At 44.2% G+C, this 24,470-nt stretch overlaps 1 protein-coding gene across 1 annotated transcript in view; it reads right to left on the bottom strand.

Annotated features, from left to right (window-relative positions):
- Positions 1–2,075: 2,075 nt before the first annotated feature.
- CACNG4 (calcium channel, voltage-dependent, gamma subunit 4) overlaps positions 2,076–24,470 on the bottom strand; it is a 41,966-nt gene continuing 19,571 nt past the window's right edge. Inside the window, exons 2-4 of the mRNA XM_014952241.1 lie at positions 9,325–9,408; positions 3,911–4,051; positions 2,076–3,083 (exon numbers count right to left, since the gene is read on the bottom strand). Of these exons, the coding sequence (XP_014807727.1) occupies positions 2,545–3,083; positions 3,911–4,051; positions 9,325–9,408 (764 nt within the window). The 3' untranslated portion in view covers positions 2,076–2,544. The remainder of the gene's footprint in view (positions 3,084–3,910; positions 4,052–9,324; positions 9,409–24,470) is intronic.

Raw genomic sequence — 24,470 nt, 5'->3', positions numbered from 1 at the left:
AATATTACGAAGTCTCAAAAAGTAGGAAATAATTTATTGTTTGAAAGCATAAAGATTCTTGTAAAAAAAACCTTTCATTAAGAACTTTAATAATTTTAGAACTCTTTTATGTTGTCCTAGCCGAAAAGTAGGTAAAAAAGTTTTCTTATCTGCCTCTGTTTGAATTTTTTTAAAAAGCTTGTGTTATATCTTTCTCCATAGTGTGTTGATACAGAAAGTAGCACAACATTTTCTACTTTAAAATCGTTCCCATCACTCCATCCGCTTTAGCTCTCAGAGTTCAGAAGTTTGAAAAAGGATCCCAGCAGAGTTTTAACCTGAATGGAAACTCTTAATAAGCAGGGATGAAGGCTCCAACCCACCTCCGCCAAAATAATGATGCTGCTCTGCCAGGCTGAGGGCAAAGCAGAGCTTAACAGTGACTAGGGGAAGACTTTTGCTTAAAAATGAGAATTGTGTCTTGGTTCTTGCAAGGAGAGAGGCTTAGGCGGGGTTTATTTGGGTGGGGGGAAGAGGGGGTTCAATTTGTTTTTTGGGAAGTTAAGGCAGCTCCTCCAGGGTTTTCCTGGAGACTTGGTTCCACTAGCTGAAATCCTTGTATCCAAACCACCACTGAGCCACTGACGCTGTGGCCATCACAGCATAAATTAAGACTAAAGAGGTTTTAACAGTTTGGCTGAAATCTCCCACCATCAGTGACCCGAGATTTCCAAATCATGACTTTTCTCTTGTCAGCACTTCTCTAGTCTTCTGGTAGCAGAGATTTTCTGGGCAAAGACGACAGGTATATCCAAAGCAATCTACAGGAATTAGATGCTCCTCTCTCACTGCACCTAATTCATCCAGGGGGAATGGGGCACCTCATTCTCATATGGCTTGGTCGAGCAGTCACTAAAATCAACATGAATACTACTAAACTAAATTACCTTTGAGTCAGGCCCTCAAGCTTTGAGATTCCAAGCCTAAGTGTAAAAAATGAAAGCAGGAATTGAAAAGAAAAAAAAAATATTTCAGACTTTTTTAGAAACATACAGAAAAAGCAAAGGGTACAAATTAGTTCCCCCCTTAGGTGATGCATAGAGTTTCCTGTGGGCTCTCTGCACGCAAGTAGATTCACCATTACAAAATAAATTAGGTCGAACCACCATTTCCATCTAAAAGCAACTATACCTTGCACCATGCGGCACTTATTCATAATAAAAAGAGTTTAATAAATATCTCATAAACGGTGATTATTTTTGTTCTGTTTTAAAAAATACAAAGTTGTCATCCGTTCTGTTAACACTCAGTTCCCATAGCTGCAGGAAGTTTTGCTAGTCCAAACGTATTAGCTTCTCATTTTCTTACGCACGTTGCTTGGATATCTTAGTTTCCAGTAGCGTTAGTGTTGCACTTGTGAAGTAGTAAGGAAAACAGGAATGCAGTCCCAGGGAACCGGCGGCTCGGCCACCCTGGCTCAGCTCTGCTGCTCGCTCTTGCTATACGTAGTCTATAGGGGCTCCTGACAGACAGCACTCAGCACCTTGCCGGATCAGGCACTAGGGCTAGTCGAAATGAGAATTCAAGTTTTCTAAATGTTAGGCAAGAAATTATATTTGCAAATATGCTCAAGTCCCACTTACTTTAATCCTTCCCTTTCCAGGTGTTTCGAGATGCACTCACCCTCTTCTCCCCGCACCTGCATTGCCCGGAGGGACGCCTTACACCCAGAAGTGGGAGACCCCCTTACCACCCCATCAGGGAGTCTGTAATTCTCAGCCCGTGGGTGCTCTACAGTTTCAGTAGCACGGATCAGTTTTAGAAAGTGTTGCCTTCAAAAATATTTTCTTTTTTTTCTTTTTTTTTTTTTTTTTTTCTTTTTTTTTCTTTTTTTTTTTTTTTTTTTCTTTTTTTTTCTTTTTTTTTTTTTTTTTTTCTTTTTTTTTCTTTTTTTTTTTTTTTTTTTCTTTTTTTTTCTTTTTTTTTTTTTTTTTTTCTTTTTTTTTCTTTTTTTTTTTTTTTTTTTCTTTTTTTTTCTTTTTTTTTTTTTTTTTTTCTTTTTTTTTCTTTTTTTTTTTTTTTTTTTCTTTTTTTTTCTTTTTTTTTTTTTTGAAAGAGGCAAAGCTTATGCTGTGTCAAAGGAAGGTGGCTCACTTGATGAGTAGTTTGTATTCATCCTTGGGCTTGGTTATAAATTATATTTGCGAGTTTGTATTAAGGGATCTCAATTTTAGAAAAAAAAAAATTGTACGACAATTTTTTCTGTAATCCTTTAAAACACACAGGTGACAACTCCTTTGCAGTTTCTCCAAGGCTTTGTACACACTACAGAAGTGCAGGAACATGAATCGCCTTCATCTCATGACACCAAGAACTGAAAGAAACAAACTTCAGATAGCTTCAGGAAAAGCTACGAGCGTGTAATATCTTTATGTTGGTCCAGAGGATCTCCACACACGCCACAATTAAAGAGGTGAGAGGGTATTTTGTCATCACTCCTTCTCTTTCATGACAGATCCATTCTGTTTCAATATTTCTTCAAAAAGTGTGAGGAAGGAAGGTACTTCAAACAGGTGTTGTTCTCCTGTTTACCATGTTGACATGGAGTCCTTCCTTAAATTCCTTCTGAAGGAAGTTGTGAACCTGCAGAAAACTGGCTTCTTGGTCTGCGTTGTAGCTGGCAGCTGTTGTAACCTTCAAAGGCTCTCTGGAAAGGGTATACATGGAAATTTCGTTCATGGGAATGGTGCTTGCTATCTTCATGCCAACTGGAGAAATGTCTCTAGATGGAGAAGGCTCTGTAGATCGAGAACTGGATCTGGACCTCCGCCTCCTATACCTATAACTTGGCATCCTGGCATAAGGAGAACTGGAAGAAGTCTTAAGGAATTCCCTCTTGGTCTTAAACCTCAGCTCTTTGTTCTTCTCAATATAAATGTTCACAGCCAGAACACCTATGGTTTCGGCCACGATAAAAGACAAGGCTCCAAAATAAAAAGACCAACCATAGTTGTAATGGTTCTTCTTGTCCTCATCTCGCTTGTCACTTGGGTCACCTGCATTACTTGATATGTAGACAATGATCCCTATGATATTACTTAGTCCTAGAGAGAAAAAAACATAAATCAGTGGTTATATGGCTGGGAAGAGAAAATTCAAGTCACATTGCTTTTCTGGACCTGAATGGTTGAAGGATTATGACCAGGAAATTTTATTACATCTATTTACTCTTTCAGTTATCTCAAGATTTCATTTATTCTTGAAAAACAAAGAATAGGCCCACATCTGGGTTGCATGGATCCCAAAATATTCAGCAGGAGTTGTCCCCATCTCTTCATTGTCACAGTGGGAAAGAGGTAGCTTATGGGAGCTTGCTAATATTGTTAGTGGGATTCTAACATTCAGAATAATAATAAAAATACGTTTTGAGCTCAGGGCTATGGCTGTTCACCTTGATCAAGATAAGTTCTCTTCCACCTTGCTGAATTTTCATCTAAATGCAGCATGCTTAATCTGGGCTTCAGGGAAAGCTCTTAATAATGTGACTGACTCTCTCAGATGTTTCTAGCGTGAAAAACAGGCTCATCCATCATTGGTGAAATTTTTCTGCCATCATATAAAAGAAAAATAAAAAGGCCCTGGATGTAAGAGGCACCTGATTCATCTAATGTTTAATACATTTTAAATAGTGTAAAACCTGCCTGTTACTGACTTTAGCTCCCTTTTTCAGGAAAACTGAAAGCTTTTCTAGAATAAATTTATTGTAGAGCTTCAAAAATCTCCTTCTTAAGAAACTGGCCTACTGTGATGTTTCTAGTGTCCTCGATGCAGGAAAAGGGTCCAGGGAGAAAGCTGCCAACAAGCTTTTCCACAGTCTTTTTCAGTTCAAAAAGGCAACACTTCTTGAGGACTCACTTTGAGGAGAACGTACCTGCTGCAACAAAGAGAATACCAGCGCTGAGAATAATATTGTTTTTGCTGTTGTAAATCCTTCCTGCTCCAACACAGAGTCCTCCCAGCAACAGCAATATTGTGCTTAGGATGGGGAACACACTGGAGGCACGGACGATGCCTGGAGGGGAGACAGGTAGAAAACCAAGACAGGCAGCAATCATTTCAGATGCCTCCTCAGGTACAAATGTGGAGATTATAAAGTCTCAACTCCTCTCCCCCCCACCATCTTTTGCTGGTATTATCATGATTCTGCATTTCTGGGCATGTTTTTGGGAGCTGAGGCCATGGGTAGGTGGCCAACATGGCACAGACACTCTCAGCTGAGTAGCTGAAATCTGAGCTTTCTCCTAGGAAGTCCAGCCTGCCATTACCTGATGCCACCACGTTCTGACAGCAAGACCCAGCATGGTGCAGGGAGTGGCACTGAAAGATTCATGAGCTGGCTATGAACCCTACAACCTTTGGGAAGGCTTGAGCAGGATCTGTTCCTTGGTGAGTAAATTATAGCTCTTGAAGTCTGCAGCGTTCATGTTACCAGCCAGCAGAGCTAATAACCCCTTTTTGTTTTGCTGAATATTAAGGACATTGAAACCTTTCAGATTTCTAAGGAAGAAATCTTATTAAGTGTGTCTCAGATGTTTGTGTTTAGTCTCCTGACAGCTAAGTAGAGTAATTTAAAATTCTGTATGCTTCAGTCCATTCACCAGGATGGGCTGTAAAATTCCTGAAAAAAAATTAAAACAAGCCAGCTTTCAAAGTCGGGTCACTGTAAGACTAAGCAGCAATTGAAAGGGAAGCGGGAAGGAGGGAACAAAAAGGCTGAGGAAAAATAAACCGGCACAAGAAGAGAGAAGTCTGGATTGTGAAAACCAAAGGGCCAAAACCTGGCAGGCATTCCTGAAAGGCAGAGCGAGTTCCATTGTTACAGAAAGGGGATTTTTTTTAAGAAGGGCAAATAAGATGCTGAATATTGCTTTGGAAAACAGGATTGTCCCAAAGCTGGGGCCTGTGGAAAGGCAAAGGTGCGTGGGGAGTCCCGGCAGGGTGAGTGGGTGTCGGGACGTGGGGATGTCCACAGTGGGTGGGGGCCAGAGGCTGCCATGGGAAGGATAAAGCCGCCATCTGGCCCGCTCTGCCGATGCGGTGCTGGGAGCGACGCGGCCTCCTGGGTGTCATCTCCCTGCCTGACACGCACAGCGAGCAGCGCCCGTTTCCCGAGGAGAAACAGCCAGATGTTACAGCTGACGCTTTCTCATTTTACTTTTGATGGCCATGGCATTCCCAATTCCATGAATTGCTTCCTAACGATTCCCCTGGTAACTGTTGGCAAAGCTCCCACTGACTGCAAGAGGGACAGGGCTGGGCAGACAATAACGGCATCGCTTCTGTGCATGCCGCAAAGCTCCAGGAGCCCCAGCGACAGGCCCAGCCCTTGTTAGGATGGTGCAAACATAGAACAAAAAAGACAGTCCCTGCCTGGGAAGCTTACGCCCGTATCGATCCGCAACGGTGAGAAAAGCCTGACTCCTTCCAGAACTGGCAAATGCCACTTCACGCGTCCTTTACATGGGCCATTTCTAACCAGCTCCAAACCCGATTCAATCGGGGGCATTACTATTCAGACAGTGTCTTGCAATAATTGGCAAATCCAAGTAACGAGGGTGTAAGGTCTCCAGTCAAAGCCCAGTGAGTGCTGAGAGCCCGTTCCCTTGTCCTGGCTGTTCCCCCACGTTTGCAGTACGAAGTGACAGTGCTTTGACTTTGGGGTCAGTTTTTGGGGTCAGTTATTAGAAAAAGATTTAACATCAGTGTCTGTGCTGGGGGAGATAAAGGCATCCCAGATCGCTGTCTCTCTGTTAGTGCCCTGGCAAAAGGCAGCACAGGCTTAAAATCTACTGTGGCCCACCCCTTCTGGTTGTTGTTTCCTATTTCTTACGATCATGCTGTTTATAATGAGTTCAATTAAATCAAAGAGCATTCCTAAAATGGTTCAGTGACATCGTCAGAAGGAACTTGCCAGACATGCCAAATATAGGGGGGGTTGTTGTTCTACTTGTAGCAATAATCTCCAGAGATAATTTTTCTATATTAGGTAATTAATGTGAAGAAAAACTAAAAGCACAGTGTTCTCTTCCTGTAAAACTCTACAGTATATTTTTTCCTACAATGTGTACTTTTTACTCTGAAATTTAAAGGGAAGTTCATAGGTAGCATGCAGATTTTACATATATCTCTCAATAGTGGTAATAAAATGACAGCACATCAAAAAACATTAAGGCAATGTGGTTTTTGCTTTCTCCCCTGTTTTTTTTTTTTTTTTCTTGTTTACTGTCCTGTCTGTTCGCATCGGCTGCTCTGCACTGCTATGCCTTGTGACACCTCCTTCGGTGAGGCGCTTTTATTCTCCTCCCAAAGGCAGGAGCCAAGCAACCGGCTTCAAAACGGGGATGCCATGCAAGGGTGCTGCAGCGTGCAGGGAATGGACATGTAGTGGGGATGCTATAGCACCCAGGGAATGGATATACAGCAGGGATGCTATAGCATGATGGGAAGAAGTGTGTGAAAGAGTAGACGTGCCCTGAACAGGGTCCCCAGTCCCCCTCCTCATGGCTGCAGAGCTCCGGCATCCTCATGCACGCCATGAGGATGAGGACGGTTGAAACCCTCTCTTCTGCAAAGGGAGAAGTGCATGTGCTCCTGCAGTGCTGGGTGGGAGCAGCTTGGTTTCTGAGTGCCTGCAGAAAGATGGGAGAGGAGGGAAGCTGGAGCACACGTGTGCGGTTGGGTGATGCACGCAGCCGCCCCAGGGACTGCACAGGCAGCAATGCCCCTGCCAGTTGCTGGAGCTCTGCACAGATATGTGGAGGGGATTTTTTTTTTTTTTTATTATTTTTAGACAAACAGATTGGTGTGTGTTGTCACAGGGAAGGTTGAATAGGAGGGGCCTTGTTTGAGCTCCTTTGCATGTGTCAGTTGTCACCGTGGCTGTTGTTCGCTTGGCTTTGCAGCAAGCAGCCTGAATGCCGAAGGGCAAAATCCAAATTCCTGCTCCTACCCACACTTTGGACTAAAGTCTCCCCAAACCAGTCATTTTTTCACTGATTTCAACAGGGTTTTGAACCAGGGCACAGTTCTGCTAACACCACAGTGTTTATATTTATCTGAAGCCTCTAAAGGGGGTCTACAGGAAAGCTGGGGAGGGACTCTTGATCAGGGAGGGTAATGATTTTAAACTGAAAGAGGGGAGATATAGATATTTGGAAGGAATTCTTTGCTGTGAGGGTGGTGAGACCCTGGCTCAGGTTGCCCAGAGAAGCTGCCCCATCCCTGGTTCAAGGCCAGGTTGGAGGGGGCTTGGAGCAACCTGGGCTGGTGGGAGGTGTCCCTGCCCAGGGCAGGGGGTGGCACTGGGGGGGCTTTAAGGTCCCTTCCAACCCATAGAATCCCAGCATGGGATTTTATGATTCTATATTAGATTGGTCACTGTGGAGCAGGCTGAGACCCCCTCACATGCTCTGTCAGGAGCACAAGATGCACACAGCATTGATGTCTTCATCTAAGCCAGATGGGAGAAATAAGGGTTATCCCCAACATGGCCCTCCGGGAGACTTGTGCCAAGAAATGGCTACAAAGCATGGTGTGTGATACAGAGACAGCAGATTCCAAAGGTGTTGCACAGAGGGCAAAAATGGGACTGAAGCTCTCATGTCTCCTTTGAAACAGGATGCAAAGATGCTCTTGTCCGTGTCTGGTTAGACAATGATTTGGTCCCCATTACATATACGTATGAGCTCATCTCTTCCGGATTTAGATACTTAACCTTTCAGTAATCTCTAAATCAACCATACACATTTTAAGTGGAACTGCAGTTTTTCTTGTAAAAGTTAAAGCAGAGGAGTCCTGTTATTGTGCAGAGTACGGGAGGACAAGCTCTCCTCTGCGGGGGTGCAGCGGCAGCCTGATTTTGCAGAAGACATAAAGGGTTGGAGTAACTTGTTTTTAAGGTCTGTACTTAGTCACTTTGGAAAACAGCTTTTTGGAACACCCATCACAAGTATACTTACAATCAATTTACTGATCTCATCTCTCACTGAGGAGCTGTAGACTGTTTTTCCCAGTTCTATATTTTCTCCGAATAATGAAGGCATAATACATTTTCATCAAGATGCTACTTAATTCTTCTTTCCTTTACAGTCCTCTTACTAATGATGTTTCTTTCCTAACGCTGACTTTGGATCATTTTAACATCAGTTCCAAAGCTTTGTATGAAAGATAAATGCAGCCGTGCTCACGGTGCTAGTCTGCCTTCACCTGAGCACTGAAATCACGTCACCCAAGCGCTATGACTGATCTAAATTGACAAGAGTAAAGACAAAAAAAAAATCTAGGTTTTCTGCTAAAGTGTACTTTTCGGAGATTTTTTTTTTTTCTTCCTGTTTTAGCAACCAGAAGTTGTGTCCCACAGGTGAGCAGAAGGGCAGAGTGGTTCTCTAAGTGGTGTTTCAGGTAATTAATAGCAGTATAATTGAGGAGTGTTTTGCCTTGCTGGGTGTATCAGGCAGCAGTGTCATTCATTGCTCCCTGAAGCTTTCCCAACACCTTGTGAACTTCCTCTGGTAAAGGACATTGCTTTCAGCTTGGCTGGTCAGCTCTTCTGTTCAGAAGGAACAACTAGGCAAGGTGGCCTCTGGGGAAGGGGAAATCTAACTCCAGCTTTGCAGGATTCATGAAGTTTCATACTCAGGTTCCAAGTCTATCAGCTGAGGGAATGGTCGTGCCAGGTTGGTGGATGAAATTACTTTTGTGGGGGATTGCACGGAACAGCAATGTCTGGTTATCCATGCAGGGGAGCCACAGCCCGAGTTCATGCTGAGATTTTGCCCTTAGCTGCAGAAATTCCGGCTTCCTTCCTACAATGCAGTATTTTCACTGCAGGAGGAGGTGGCTCAGCAGCAGCAAAGGATGAGGCTGCATAGGGGTTGGATTTAAGCATTAGGAAAAGGTTCCTAATGGGCTGGAACCCACTCCTCAAACCTGTTTTGATACACTAATCGATTAAATACTCCCTATGTAAAACACCCTCGCCAATGTGGGAATGATCGCTGTAGCTTTCATTCGAAAAATTTCCATATAATGTTTAGAGAATGGACACCACAGTTGTGTGTGTTCCCCTGGGTGAAGAAAACCTTTGATATGGGGGTCCCTGAGTGTCATGGTTGCGTCAGCTGCAGTGTGAACTGGACATATGTCACTACTGCTTTGTGCCACCACGTTTGGGACAGTCTCTTGCAATGAGTAAGACTTGGATTGGACTCCACGGAAGAGAAACCCAGGAAAGTCTCTCTGGCCATGTCTGTTAATCGTGTGTACTAGGTATTACTTTTCACTTACGGAGAAGGTATTCTGAGCTGTCATGGTCATAGTCATTGTCTTCAGGGAAGTGGTTGATTCGGAAGCAATGTCCTTTGTAGATACCTAAATGAAAAAAAAGCAAACGTAAAACATAAGGAATAGAACCAGGTAAATGCACTTCTGCCAGCTCTGCTTTATTTCCTTTTCCTCCTTGGCTGTGTAAGTAAATTATTCTCCTGTTGAGTTGGTCACTGATTTTTTTAATGCCATCAAGAAACCATCTCTGAGGTCACAAATTTTGGGCAGATTAGGCAGAAGACTAGCTGAAGGAAGGGAGAGCCAGGATGCTCTTTTCTGCAGTCTACACTAATATCATTACCCTGAGGTTTTTAATCTCTCTGTGCTTTACTTTATCAGTGCAGTGCTTATCTTACAAGCATACCAAGTTTGCAAAGCTTCTTTTTGTTCCTAGAGTGACTGTCACTCTGGGTCCCTGCTCCATGGCTGGGGCTCCACAACAAAGCTGAGTGCCAATCTGGCACCCGTCACCCATCCTGTCTTGCCCCCAGTGAAGTGCTGGCTTCCCTCATCAGAGCTGAGCTCTCTGAAGTCTCTTCAATTACTCTCTAGGCTTGGAAAACAAGTCCATAAATCTCTTCCTGCTGCAATTTAAACCCCTATATCCCCCTCAAGGTTGGTTCAGCTTTTAATGGCATATTTGTTTAGTGAACTGGGAGCCTGTGGAGTAAGTCAGGGCGTGAGCGTGCACTCCTGATACCTGCAGGAACAACGCCGGCGTTGGCCAGATGAACCCCTCGCTCGACTGAACAAGATGAGGTTGAGCACTTTGTTCAGCTGGGGAGAGCTTTACATTAGTATTTTGCAATATTTTCTACCCTGGTTATCCACAGCCCCATCCAGTCCCAGCTGCAGCTGCTGCGCGGGGACCTCTCCCCAGGGAGCAGCCGCAGGAGCCCAGCCCCGAGTGCGACTCTGCCTCCGCGCTTCCATTATTCATTAACCAGCGCTTTCCTGCTCAGGAGCACACATCAGGCAGGATGAGTTATCCTCTGCACAGGAGTGTCGGTTCTTACAGCCTGAGCTGGCAGAAGGATTTAAAAACCATCACTTAATACTACTTTAACAGAAGCACAGCTGCAGTCTGCAGGATATAAATGTGGATTTATTTCACTACCTATTACCAATGATTACAAAGATCTCGAAAGAATTACTAATCCGGAGGATTTCAATTGCACCCTGTGAGTGTCAACTGCAGGTTTGCTACAAGAGTGCGTTTAATTCTTCCAGTAAATGATGGATCTGCTCCAAATGCGGTAATGGCTCAGGCTGTCTGTGCACAGCACTTCAAAGGCTGTGAACAAGAAGTAAGTGTCTCACGTCACTTCTGGGGGTGACACACCTGCCCCGTCTGCCAGCCGGAGGGGAGCACTTCAGCTGGGGCTGCTCCTGCGATGCGCGTTCGCCCGTGCCTGCCCCTCCGTGCCGTCGGCTGCTGTGCTGCTCCTGATGGCTCTCAGCAAGGCCATCCAAAATTCAGATTTTAAAGATCCCAGTGCTTAATTTTATGGCAGTTCATGCAAGGAAACTAAATCACTCCCAGCTTAACAGGGCCTTTGAGACTGGATGGTCATTTCTTTGAGTCTCTTCATTATAGTGTGCCAATTTAGAATAAATACATTCAGAGACTGGCTTTTATCCTCTCCTATTCATTAAAGAAAAAAATCTAAATAATCTTCTCACCCTAATTTCTTATGGAAATAAGCATTTCAATAGCTCTGTTCTTGTGAGCATATAGGTGGGGCCATCTCTCAGTCTGTATGTACTTCTCCAATAACTTTTAAGGTAAGTTGGTTGAATTTATCCAGAGCTGACACAAAAGCAGAAGTATCATGGGTAACTGAGCTCCCACAACTTCCGTGCAAACAGGCAATGCATGAAGGAGAGAGCTGCCTTGTGGATTTGCACGTTCACAGGGCATGGACATGGGCAACAGCCCAAATAAATGTTCCACTTCCAGAAACTCAGTTAAGAGACAAAAAATCTGCAAGACTGAATTGCTCTCCAAGCCTCTTCTGTTTGCAGCACTGATGGATTGATGGAGGGTTTTGGCTGCTGTGAAACAGCCTTATGTTGTTAAACTTTGAACGAAACGGGCCCCTCATCAGAACTTTCTCTTCTCTGGCACCCGTCACCCATCCTGTCTTGCCCCCAGTGAAGTGCTGGCTTCCCTCATCAGAGCTGAGCTCTCTGAAGTCTCTTCAATTACTCTCTAGGCTTGGAAAACAAGTCCATAAATCTCTTCCTGCTGCAATTTAAACCCCTATATCCCCCTCAAGGTTGGTTCAGCTTTTAATGGCATATTTGTTTAGTGAACTGGGAGCCTGTGGAGTAAGTCAGGGCGTGAGCGTGCACTCCTGATACCTGCAGGAACAACGCCGGCGTTGGCCAGATGAACCCCTCGCTCGACTGAACAAGATGAGGTTGAGCACTTTGTTCAGCTGGGGAGAGCTTTACATTAGTATTTTGCAATATTTTCTACCCTGGTTATCCACAGCCCCATCCAGTCCCAGCTGCAGCTGCTGCGCGGGGACCTCTCCCCAGGGAGCAGCCGCAGGAGCCCAGCCCCGAGTGCGACTCTGCCTCCGCGCTTCCATTATTCATTAACCAGCGCTTTCCTGCTCAGGAGCACACATCAGGCAGGATGAGTTATCCTCTGCACAGGAGTGTCGGTTCTTACAGCCTGAGCTGGCAGAAGGATTTAAAAACCATCACTTAATACTACTTTAACAGAAGCACAGCTGCAGTCTGCAGGATATAAATGTGGATTTATTTCACTACCTATTACCAATGATTACAAAGATCTCGAAAGAATTACTAATCCGGAGGATTTCAATTGCACCCTGTGAGTGTCAACTGCAGGTTTGCTACAAGAGTGCGTTTAATTCTTCCAGTAAATGATGGATCTGCTCCAAATGCGGTAATGGCTCAGGCTGTCTGTGCACAGCACTTCAAAGGCTGTGAACAAGAAGTAAGTGTCTCACGTCACTTCTGGGGGTGACACACCTGCCCCGTCTGCCAGCCGGAGGGGAGCACTTCAGCTGGGGCTGCTCCTGCGATGCGCGTTCGCCCGTGCCTGCCCCTCCGTGCCGTCGGCTGCTGTGCTGCTCCTGATGGCTCTCAGCAAGGCCATCCAAAATTCAGATTTTAAAGATCCCAGTGCTTAATTTTATGGCAGTTCATGCAAGGAAACTAAATCACTCCCAGCTTAACAGGGCCTTTGAGACTGGATGGTCATTTCTTTGAGTCTCTTCATTATAGTGTGCCAATTTAGAATAAATACATTCAGAGACTGGCTTTTATCCTCTCCTATTCATTAAAGAAAAAAATCTAAATAATCTTCTCACCCTAATTTCTTATGGAAATAAGCATTTCAATAGCTCTGTTCTTGTGAGCATATAGGTGGGGCCATCTCTCAGTCTGTATGTACTTCTCCAATAACTTTTAAGGTAAGTTGGTTGAATTTATCCAGAGCTGACACAAAAGCAGAAGTATCATGGGTAACTGAGCTCCCACAACTTCCGTGCAAACAGGCAATGCATGAAGGAGAGAGCTGCCTTGTGGATTTGCACGTTCACAGGGCATGGACATGGGCAACAGCCCAAATAAATGTTCCACTTCCAGAAACTCAGTTAAGAGACAAAAAATCTGCAAGACTGAATTGCTCTCCAAGCCTCTTCTGTTTGCAGCACTGATGGATTGATGGAGGGTTTTGGCTGCTGTGAAACAGCCTTATGTTGTTAAACTTTGAACGAAACGGGCCCCTCATCAGAACTTTCTCTTCCAGGGAGGCCAGGAAGCCAAACCTTCCCCCGGTTTGGGGGCTTCCAGGGAGGCCAGGAAGCCAAACCTTCCCCGCAGGACTGCGGCGCAGCAGCAGGGCAGGACGGGGTGGTATTAGCAGCGTCTGGGCTTTTCCTCTTTCATGGTTGGAGATCTCAATTTGCTGCTGCTTGTATCTGAAACCTATCACATGGAAGAGTCTTAGCAAGTGTACCAGAGATGAAAAAAGAGAATAATTAGCCCCAAACAGAAAATTCTAGCCAAGCTTGAGAGTTTCTTTCTACTTCCAGTTTTTAGGAATACTGGGATTCGTCATTCTGGCCAAATTTTATAGATGTGGCAAGTGACTGTGAAATTTGGACCTGTATCAAAGCCTGGGAATCAAAATATTCTTCCCAATATTTTTGCTGTAGTTCAGATCACAGATACTGGTTCAGGGCCCTCTCTGGTGTCTATGGTATTGGATAGCTAATAACAGCAGCAGACTGGATAAACTTTTTCCATAAACTTAACAAGTGTCATCTAACTCAGCAGCAGCTCATTAAACTCTCAGTGAGGCTTGAAGTTGCTATCAAGAACCCCAGTGATCTACAGGGTATTGAGGGCTCTTTTAACCCGCAAAGTATCAGAAACAAAGCCTTGCCAGGAAATGTAACAATACCTTTTTTTTCCATAATGATGGACTTTGAAACTCAGATTGGGGAAAAATTAAAACTAGCTGGGTAGAAGCTATTGAAGCAGTGTTCAGGTTTAAAAGCACAACAGCAGCATCTGACTTTTACTTACATACAAAAAAATAAAAACAAAGCGAAACTGAGATTTGGTGAAATACTCAGCTCTGTGCATTGCAATGCGAAAGAGTAAAAGCCTTGGAATAGAACAGGTGGCACAAAAGGAAACTGCCTCAATTAAATTCAGAAACAACCATTCTGCAGCATCTGTACAAGGTGTGAACTCCTTGAAGCTCTTCTCAAAGGCTTCACAGATGATGCCCCAAAGAAATGTGTAGACAAAGGCGGCCCCTGATCCACGCTCAGTAAAGGCACACACGGGCCGTTTCCCACACCAGGATGTGACGTGGAAGAGAGATTTTCTTCTTTCCTTGAGTTATGGGGATACAGTTCTTTATATCCTTTGGAGAGGAAGATGGACTATTTAACTCCTACTGCTGTACCCACTAGAGAGAGATAAATAAACTGCAATCATTGCCTAAACAGATACTAAAATATTGAGAAGCACTTCTGGATACCTCTTGAGAGTAAGATATAATATCCCACTGAGATGCTGTAAGTATTCTGCCTTTTTTTTTTTTTGAATGATTACTGATATGTTTTAAATTATGCTTTTAGAAATGCAAATATTATAATGCATTTTTTCCTCGTAGTAGTAACTTTGTTCTGAATTTTGAACCAGGACTTCAGGATCTGGGTTAATGACAATGAAGAGGCAAATTTTCTGAAGTGTTGCTGATGGTGCAAGAACACTTTTTTTTCCACTTGTTGCAGTGTACTTAGCTGGCATTTAAAAACTAAAATTTGTTTCTGACTTGGTTTTACTCTGTGTTAAAGGGCTTCTTCGACAAGGTTAGTACTTCCCAATCTCACTAAGTGTTGTTCAGATAAGTATAATTAGAGTGTGATGTACTCAGATAATGTGATAAGGGAGGGAACTGTAGTTCCTAAGTGAAGATTAAGCTTTGTTTTGGGGTTTGAGATCTCAAAGTACATAGAGTTTTCAACAGTAAATCAAAGTAGTGATCCCAAATTCTGATGACATACTGCCTTCTCCCTGCTCTTTCTCAAATAATGCTTTAATAACCCTGCCTGCACCACTGCAGAATTGTTCACTGGGGTTTTCTTTTTTGATGACTGAGAGTGATGGTTAATGCTGTAGGATGCAAATGCGTATTAACTTTGTTTGTGGCCATGTGTTACGTGATCACGTTGTTGGCCATACCCTCTGCCATGTCTTTGAAACAGCCATTTCCCGTGGTTAGTATTTATCAATGACAACATTCCCTGATGTCCTGGAAGTGTTTGCACAAATCAGCACTGGAAGATAGAGCACTTAAATGTCTGACAATATTTGTCAAGACAGGCTGTACTTTTGTTTTCTCCTTCCCCCTAATATGGAAAACTATATAAACCAAGATCTTTCCATAACATTAGTGTTCTGTTGTCATTTAAAATAGGTTTCCACCATGCAAGATGCTAGCAGCTTTGCAGCAGAGAACCTTGTCTGAGGGCTACTTCTGTCAATAGCAATTTTCATCTCCTTGCTCTGAGCTCAAGCTTACGGGAGGCAGTATCTGATAGCAGTGGGAGACACATGAGGATAGATGGGTTGAGCTGCTGCCTCCTTCTCTATCAACAGCTTCTGCAGAGCTATTGCTCAATTAACTATTTCATCTACTGGCCCTCTTGACCACCCTTGTTGCTGAGACTATGCAGTAAAACATCAGTTTTGGGACTAGACTGAGAAGCTTTTCTTGCGTTCTCATGTCTCACCAGACATTTGCAACCTCGGTGGATCAAACTCTCCTCTGCCAACACACGGCATTCTTGTAGCTCTTGAGCAGCTACAGATACTGAGTGAGCACACATGCACACTATTAATAGAGATAAGCAGGGTTTTCTCCTGAGGGAGAAAATATATATACTGTTGGAATGAGTGCTATGAATGTCAGACGCAGAAGTGGTTGCATGGCTACAGTAATTACCTGTGGGCAGGTAAATATACCCCATACTTGCCCAGCCTAAAATCCCACTTACCAGCTGATTTCCTTCTGGTAAATGTGGGTCTTCTGGGATGGTTTGAAGACATGGAAGGAAATGATTCTGTGATTCTGTGATTTTCGAGATCATTTGAGAGCAAGTGCTTGCAGATACAGGGAGTACACGTTGCAAGGAGCTGACTGTATATTAAAAATTTAGTAAGGAGCCATGGGAAATTTGGCCCAGTGATTCTGCTTGTTGCATCTATTCTGTGATTAAATGCTGCACTTCAGTTCCAGAGCCAGTCGTTAGCCTGATTTACTGCAACATTTGAGTATCTGAATCTTTAAATGACAAGTTTTCTGAATATATCAGCACAGAGAAGGCTGACTGACAGATAACATCACTGACAAGAAGGAAAGCGTGACATGCAGAGTGGGGTGTTGTAACAGAAGTTGCCTGAACACAGTGTCCATCTGAGCATGCTGTGTGGGGCTGGGTTTCCTTAATGGCATGGCTTTGCACTTCCCTTGGACAACAGTGGAGAACCTCTATTTATAGTGAGTGAGTGTGTCAGTGCTGGACTCTGCCAGGGGAGAAAAGAAACAGTTATATATTTTTTTCCTTAGGAAGATTTCGTTGCTGACAAGTTCTGAAATCCTTTTCAGTGTGATTTGAGCAACAGTGAGAAAAGAGGATCAGACACACCAAAAAATATTCCTCTCCACAAAATTTACAGTGTGGAGTCTATCTGTGCCCTGTGTTCATTTCTTTGATTACCTACCAGTACAACTCCCCTGTCTCACTGGACTGACACGCAACAGCGAATGCAGCTGCCAAGTTAAGTTTCTTTTCTCTTCATTCCTTTCACTACAAAATGACCCTTGAAAAGAGGAATGGGTGGCGGCCCTCTTTTTACTTTCAAAACATGCTTTGTTGTGCTGACACTCGCACAGGGATTGCTATGGTCCTGAGCTCTCTACTCAGGCCACAAGGAACAGCATTAGATATTTTTCTGTAACTTGGCACTTTCTATGTTAAATTGTCCCGAGTTCGATTATTTGTCTCCTGCTGTTTGCTGAGAATTTCACAGGCCTGTCCTTAAGTTACTTGAATGAGCACAGATCCTGTGAGCCTCTGCCAGAGGATGTTTAATGCTGTCATTATAAAAGAAATCATGAAGTATTGATGCATGTTGTGTGCAAAACACACCCCATGTGAATTTGCTACCCCATATTGCTGCTGTAATGCCGCCTTCAGTGCCACAGAGGATGGAGCCAGCAGGGAAAGAAGCCTTGGGAGGTTAAATACACATTTATTGGGTGTCTGCCTTTGAGAAAAGTTTGGCTGTTGTGACAGCCTCACAAATCAAAAACTTTAAAGCATAGTTTTTTTTGAGACAGATACTGTCTGACACCCCCTGAGTCCTGCCAATCCGGGAAATATTTGTCCATATGACAGTTTGTATTTTTGTTTCATCCTCAAGGTGAATTTGATGAAGAGCACTGCAAGTACCTGGGGTTATTGCCGTACTTTTGCCAGGGTAGGTCTTGTTTTCGGGAAATGCCTAGGATCCAAAAAGATTAGAAGTCCATTCCCATACATGTGGGCTCGCGTGGTACCATGAACCAGCTGACCAGCACAAGCTATCTGTTGTTGTCACGGTCAGGCTAAAGCAAATTCAGCTCAGTGGAGTCTTTAAAACTCAGGAAATTACCCCGAATTCTTACCACCTTTCTCTACAGGTGTTGAGACAGTGAAACAATGATCTATTTTTCCTCCTAAAATCATAGAATGCTGGAATCATAGGTTGGAAGGGGCCTCAAGGATCATCTGGTCCAACCTTTCTTGGCAAAATCACGGTCTAGACAAGGTGGCCCAGCACCCTCTCCAGCTGCTCCTTTCCTACTCTTTCATCCCATAACTCAGAATTCACTTGTTTCTCACTAAGAGGAGCTGAACTGCCTACTTAGGGGCCAGATTCTGATTTAAGTGCAGTGAACACAATCCTGTTTCATCCAGTAACAGCAATATCGGAATCTGGTCTTCTCCTTTGTTTGCTCCCCATCTACTTCCTGGGCAAAAAGAAAATGATTTTAAAATGTTCAAATGTATGAAATTTGGCCCACTTTCTTCCTTGGGAGCTGTCAGCTCTAAAAAACCCTTTGGTTTCTTCTTTAAATCTATTTTCAATTGTCTGGTGGGCAAAGCAAAACTCCTCCTCGAGTCTCTTATTTTCCTGTTTTCTACTGTGACATGAATTTCCCCCTTTTCTAGTCCTCCCCCTCCGCTGCCTACAGACCCTCCGCTGCTCAGCGCTTTTCTTCCCTCCCCACTGTGCCACGTGAATAACTACTGGTCGCTGTTGCTGCCTGCTCCATCTTGCTCCTCTTAAATGTTTTTAAAAGCAAAACACCTTTCCTGGAGTGTTTAACACCTTGTGAGGGCTCAGACCGCCCCGGTGGTGGCACTGGAGGAGATGCAGCTGCTTCTGCCCACGCACTTGGGAATGAGCTGATGTTGGCAGGGGACCGCGCTTGCTCTCACCCCAGCCTTTATTCTTAGCACTTGCCATTCCCCTCAACTCTGGCAAAAGCACGTTTTCTCTAGGAACAGGTCTCAGTTTACCTTGTCATTTCAGACGCTCAGTCCCAACATTAACGTCACTCCACCTCTTCTCTTACCTTAGTGTAGTAGTTAATGCTCCCTCCCGTATTTATCACATAGAGACTGTCTTATACCACCACTCTCAATAATGTACTCCAGCAAATTATAATCTGCTTTCACCGACTTGTCTGCACTGTGGCAGTGTCTGATCCAGTCGCCTTTTGCCATCTGCAGCCTCTCCTTGGTGCTCCTCTACAAAGCCCACCTAAAGTCCTCTCTGTTGGAAGCCGGGGCAGCTCACAGCTTCTCCTTCCACCACATCCCCGCAGGATGAAGGTTGCGTTGCTCTTTTCATTGTTTTTTTCTACAGTGGTCTCAAGCTGCAGTGCAGCTCATACTCTACATTTCTGAAGAGCCATGTCCACTGACCTGAGTGCCAATTTCACAGCCATAAATAGCGACTGGCGAGGCTCCTGCCTGGGCAGCTTGACCTTCATGTCATGACCACTCTTTCTCTTCTAACACTCTTGGGTTTCCCAATACCCAGATGTGGTGCCTTAGCTGGTCTCCTCCAGACAGCAGTGGATGCTCACCACTGCCTGAAGAAGCTTGCCACACAGAAGACTTATTTTGCTCAGGTGGTGAAGAAGTCTGCTGTTGAGTGGTGACTTCTAGTTCTGGCTTGAAAAATGTTGCTCTTTGAGCAATATTATTTCGGCATGCTGCAATCCACAATGTAACACCTGAACCCTATTTTGTACAGCCTGGTAAAGAATCTCCAGATTGTGGACTACCTACACCAGAAGGCATCCAGGGGAGTGCCTACAGAGGCTCACTCAGTTTTAATTCACGTGGGTATATACAGCCTCAGCAGTCAACCTTCTTTTTTCAGCTGGGCAAATATCATCAAAGATGTTGTGCACTTGTGCAAGAAATGAACAGATGCAGAAAAGACGCTTTGCGAAAGATAACTGTAAAATTCAGCCCTTTGACAGCCTTTTGACAAAATTCAGCCTTTTGACAGCCCTTTGTTCCATTATAAGATTTTATTTGAGACCCTGAGTGATGTTAGAAAATCCATGGCAGCAAAACTCATTTCCCAAAGATTCACCTCACCTGCACATCTGGGAGCTAATAAAACACATCACAGTGTCTGGCTGCTGTCCTTTGAATCCTCTTCAGTCATTACAAAACTGCTGCCAAAAGTACTAAGTGTCCTTGTGCTTCAACAGTGAATACCAATAGTATCAGGGAAATGTAGGGCAGCAGCAAAGTAGGTAAGATTGTATATTACATGTTGTTTTGAGCTACTTAATTTCTATTTTCTTTGAATGGTCCTCTCATAAAACAGCATTTGAGGCACAGAAGTAATGATGGAGGTTATTCAGCAGGTTATTTGCCTTTTGTAAATCATCTGCACAGGGAAAAAGGGGCAATTCCTCAATCTGTGTACAACATGATTTTTTGGGTGCGATGCTGGTGATGCTGCTTGAAAAACTTTTTTGAGCTAAGTTAGCCCTGCCGTGGCAAGGGCTACCATGCCTGGCTCAGTCCCAACAAACTGTCAACATTTCTTGTTGTCACGGGGTTGTTAACTCACTTCTCTGTGTCTGCTTTTCTATCTGCCACCACGGCCCACACTTGCTGTGTTCTGCCTTCACACTTCATCTTGTCCTGCATCTCATGCTGCAGTCCTTTATCCTGGCAGCCCAGAAGTTTGTCTCACCACTCATTTCCATACTTTGCTCTGCTGCTGCTTTGCCAAAGCTGTTTCTGGGTGGCTGATATAATCGTTATCTCCCTTTTAAAATGAATTTGGAGCTGGGATAGAATCCTCCATTAGAGTTTTGTAGTTAGCTTTTCTGCCTTAGCTACAATTGGTCTAACACTTGAGGACTGTTAGACCAATTGGTGTTGGCTTCTTAGGTGACCATCTTCACCCATCACAGCTTTGAACTGAAAGTCATTCTCCAACGAGTTCTCAGCTCTCACTTGCATTGTAGTCCAAAATGCCTTAATTTAAGAGGTGCTTGGTAACTAACAGTGCTTTTGGCCAATCATGTCAGAGACTAACTTGTTATTCACAACTGTAACTACACAGTGGCCGTCACAGGCAACACCTCAGAGAGCAGTGGGAAACAAGCTGAATGCTAGCTAGGATTCAGACATGTCTTCATTTGGACTAAAATCCACTTTTCCCCCGCAATATTCCTGACCCTGACATACATTCACTGGTACAAAGACTGCTCATTCAGGCAGATTGCTGCCAGTCCATCAATCATTATGAGAGGGCTGAAATGCCAAATTTTACTGGATGCAATTTTGAGAACAGATAGTCTTTTTGTCTGATGAAGCATTCATACGCTGCAAAATGACAAATCGTCTTTATTTTCGCAGTGTCAAACTATGCTTTTTCCTGTGTTGGCACAACTGGAATCAAGTTTCCCTTGAGGGATAGTTTGGGTTTTATCCATCTGGTTTCCCTTACTTCAGTAAGTCATCAGTTCTCCCTCATTAACATGGTGATCAACCAAGGCTTGATGGTTTCACCTCTTACAATCACACTGTATCTATAAGCCTATATCATGGCTTGTCACTACCTGGGGGAGGAAATTCAAGGAAATGGACATTCATGTCTCTTCAAAGTCCTTACTGAGTTTGTAATCTGAGACATAGTCATGGTCATGTCTGGGGAATGAACACTGATCTTGAACTAGATGAAACGTACCCAGTACAATGTGTGATGCTTTGTCCCCTATATCTTCTGCCACTTCAACTTTCATACACTTGCAGCCTTGAGCTATTGTCTTCTCATTCTTAATTTCTACTTTTAGACCCTCTTAAACTGCCATTTCTTTCAGATTCCCAAAACAGCCTCAGTTCAGAACAGGCAAGATGTGGAGTTGCCATACAGCAGTCTAAAATTTAAGAAATGACTCTTCATAATGAGGCCCTGAGTAATCCTTGGGGATGTTTGGGGTATCATCAGCCACAGGACGCTTCTGTAATGGAAAAACCTTCCAGAGCTAGTCAGTAGAAAAATGGTTCATATTATTGATACTGCTTGTGTATTGTACTCTCCTAGTGTAGCAGAAACTTACAAGGCATCATGTAATTACCCCTCTGCATAAAATGATTTATTGTCTGCTTCAATAGCAGGGAAGGTCTGTAACCTGACATCTAGAACTGAAGTCTTTCTTTACAAACCTTCTTTTGGCTCATTTGCTCACCACAAAGTTTTTTTTCATGAAAAACCGGTGAGGGTTATGTTGGAAAGCAGAGATACAGGAGGTCACCAGCTAACTGATGAGGAATATGCAGGATATTTGAACACTCTTGGAATCTTGTAATGTTTCCATGTCTCTTCAACCCATGGTGATTCATCATAAGATGATGGCATTTAGAAAAATAGTTGGATAGGGAAATTTCACTCCATAAACCATCTTAATTGAAGGGAATGCTTGCAATATGTCTGTCTTCATAATACAGTGACCTTGAGTTGGATCTGCATTCATTTTGGAGCATGTCTTCCTCATTTCTATGCCAGCTTGTTGAGTTATACATAGAAGCTAAACCTCTAGAGATTGATCATGCAAAATCAGTGATGCAGGACTGAAACAAGGCAGATGACAACAGGTTAGGAGAAAGGGGTCTAACTGCCAAACCCTGCTGATGGCTGGATTTGGGAAATACAAGGCAAAGGTTTCAAAAACCATCTGCATGATGTATTAATGGAAAGGCCACTCCACTCGGGAAGATTAGTGTGGTGCATCCAAGAGGCTGTGTTGTCTAGTTGAACACTCAGGGCTTGGGAACTCATACCCTGGGAAAAAAATAACAGAGCTGCTGCTTAGAAAGATGAGGTTCCAGTGTGGAAAAATAAAAGGAACAAAAATATTTTGCAACAGTAATATATCCTGGAAGAAAAGATAAAGGAAATATGAAGGACTTCAGCTTGAATTAGAGTTATTACTGATTTGGTTAGTCCTGATTCGCAGCAGTATGTGAAACCCATAACCCACCCTCATGTGCTGGCTCGGGGGTCTCGGGCATTTGGTGGCGGAAGGTGTGTGTCCCCCAGGTATGTCCTTGGCTGTGGGCAGCCTCCTGCAGGAGATGGGGCAGGCTGGTCTTTGGGAAGGGGAGGAAAACGATGGGCAGCTGTGGGGAAAGAAGGGCCTGGGAGAGGAAGGCAGAGAGCAGCATAAAAAAAGAGAGGAGGAAAAGGAGTGCTTTGGGGCAGAGCTGGGAGAAAGAGGAGGTGGTTCACAGTGGAGGAGGAAAGGAAGCTTGGAAGAAAGTGGGAGGGAGACAGAGCTGAGGAGGAGGAGGAGATGGGAAGGGTGGGCGGTGGGTGGCCGGAGGCGACGAGAAGGCCTAGGAGGAGAGCAGGAGCTTGGCAGATTGGTGGTGCCTGTGGAGACGGGGACCAGATGGCGACCCGGGTCCTCCCTGAGCAGCTCTGCCCGCGTCCACAGCCCTGCCCAGCGCGGCGTGCGCTCCGCTCGGCCCCAGAGCCCGACCTCCTACTGCTGACAGAAGGTGAGGGGATGCTCAAAGCCGCTGCCTGATGAAAACGAAGAGCCTGAAACTTATAATTCGCAGGACTGATTTAAATTATTGCAGTTAACAAATGACCTAATACATAAAAAAGGAGAGGGCTACAAAATAGATCTGTTTAAATGAACACATTTGGCTCCTGCACCTGAAACCTTCTATTTCCTAATGCAAACTAAGCAGTGACAAATAAAAATGAGACTGGAAAAGCAGCATGACCTCTTTAAGCTTTAATTATTCATTAGAACTGTTTTCTTCTCTGCTGAGATTCAGGGCAACACATTGAAGTGGGTTCCTCTCAGGTTTATGGAAGATGTAACTTCCTTGTTACACCAGCTAATAAATACAACTAAGCACAATGGCCCAACAATATCTGTAGAAACAGCATTTGGGAAAATGTGTTTAATGAACCAGAAGTGCCTCAATCTAGTCAGTCTTGAAAAGCAAAGCATATCATGCAAAATTATAATGCACTAAAGCACAGATGCATAAATATTTTATTGTCGAGATTTCAGAGTTTACTTTCAGTATTTCAGAATTGCATTTTACTATGAAATGTCTCTACCTGCACTGGGGAAAGATAATGGTGGTGGTAGCTTTGGGCAAGCCAACCTGGGATCTCAGACTTGGATTTAATTAATGTATCTGAGAGTCCCAGCCCTAATTGGCACCAAGCACATCTTCCATTATAACCAGAAATCCTTATTGCTTTTTGCTGTCCTAGGATACCATGGAAATGTCTGGGAAGGTTCACAGCTGGAAGGAGAAAGCCAAGAATTCTTCTTTTGCTGGGAAGACTGGACAAAAGGCAGGTGCCCCCGTGCCCGGCTGTTGTGCCATTGACTCCCTCACAGCCCTCCCTCCTCAGTCCTTCCTCTCTCTCCCTGCCCTTGTGTAACAGCATCTCAGGGACCATATTTCCTGCTGAGTTTTGAAAGCAGGAGAGGACCAGTTTGTCACCACCTTGGCGAGACCTCCCGAGAGGTACACAGCTCAGGAGCGGCTCCGACTGCCTGGGAATGCTGCCATGCACAGGGGGAGATTTACAGCTCCTTCAGACTCTTCATCTGGCACGATGCAGAGCTGGCAGCTCCTCATTTCCAGGTATTGCAAACTCCTTTTCCTCCACAGGAGCCTGTACGGGCTGTTTGGGGTCCCACACACTGAGCCCCCCGGGGCAGCATCCCTGTGATGGTCCTGGCAGACGGGTACAAGCAGTCGAAGGGCAGCTTTCCAAAACCCGCTTCTCTTAACGGGGCCACGCTCTGGTACTTACTCAATCTTTACAACTCAGTGATATGCTGCCAATGTATTTTTGCCAAGGAGACAAAAATGCGTCTCTTCTTCCTACTCCCTCAGCCTATGAAAAATCTCAGTTGTTTGCAAAGAGACTCTGTGTATGTATGTATACGTTTGTGAATTTGGAGATCGGAGAGCGTCGTGTAG

This window comes from Calidris pugnax, unplaced genomic scaffold (assembly GCF_001431845.1).
Source record: "Calidris pugnax isolate Ruff unplaced genomic scaffold, ASM143184v1 scaffold206, whole genome shotgun sequence".
Taxonomy (NCBI): domain Eukaryota; kingdom Metazoa; phylum Chordata; class Aves; order Charadriiformes; family Scolopacidae; genus Calidris; species Calidris pugnax.
Note: the sequence above shows the minus strand (reverse complement) of the source record. Positions and strands in the feature narration are given on the sequence as shown.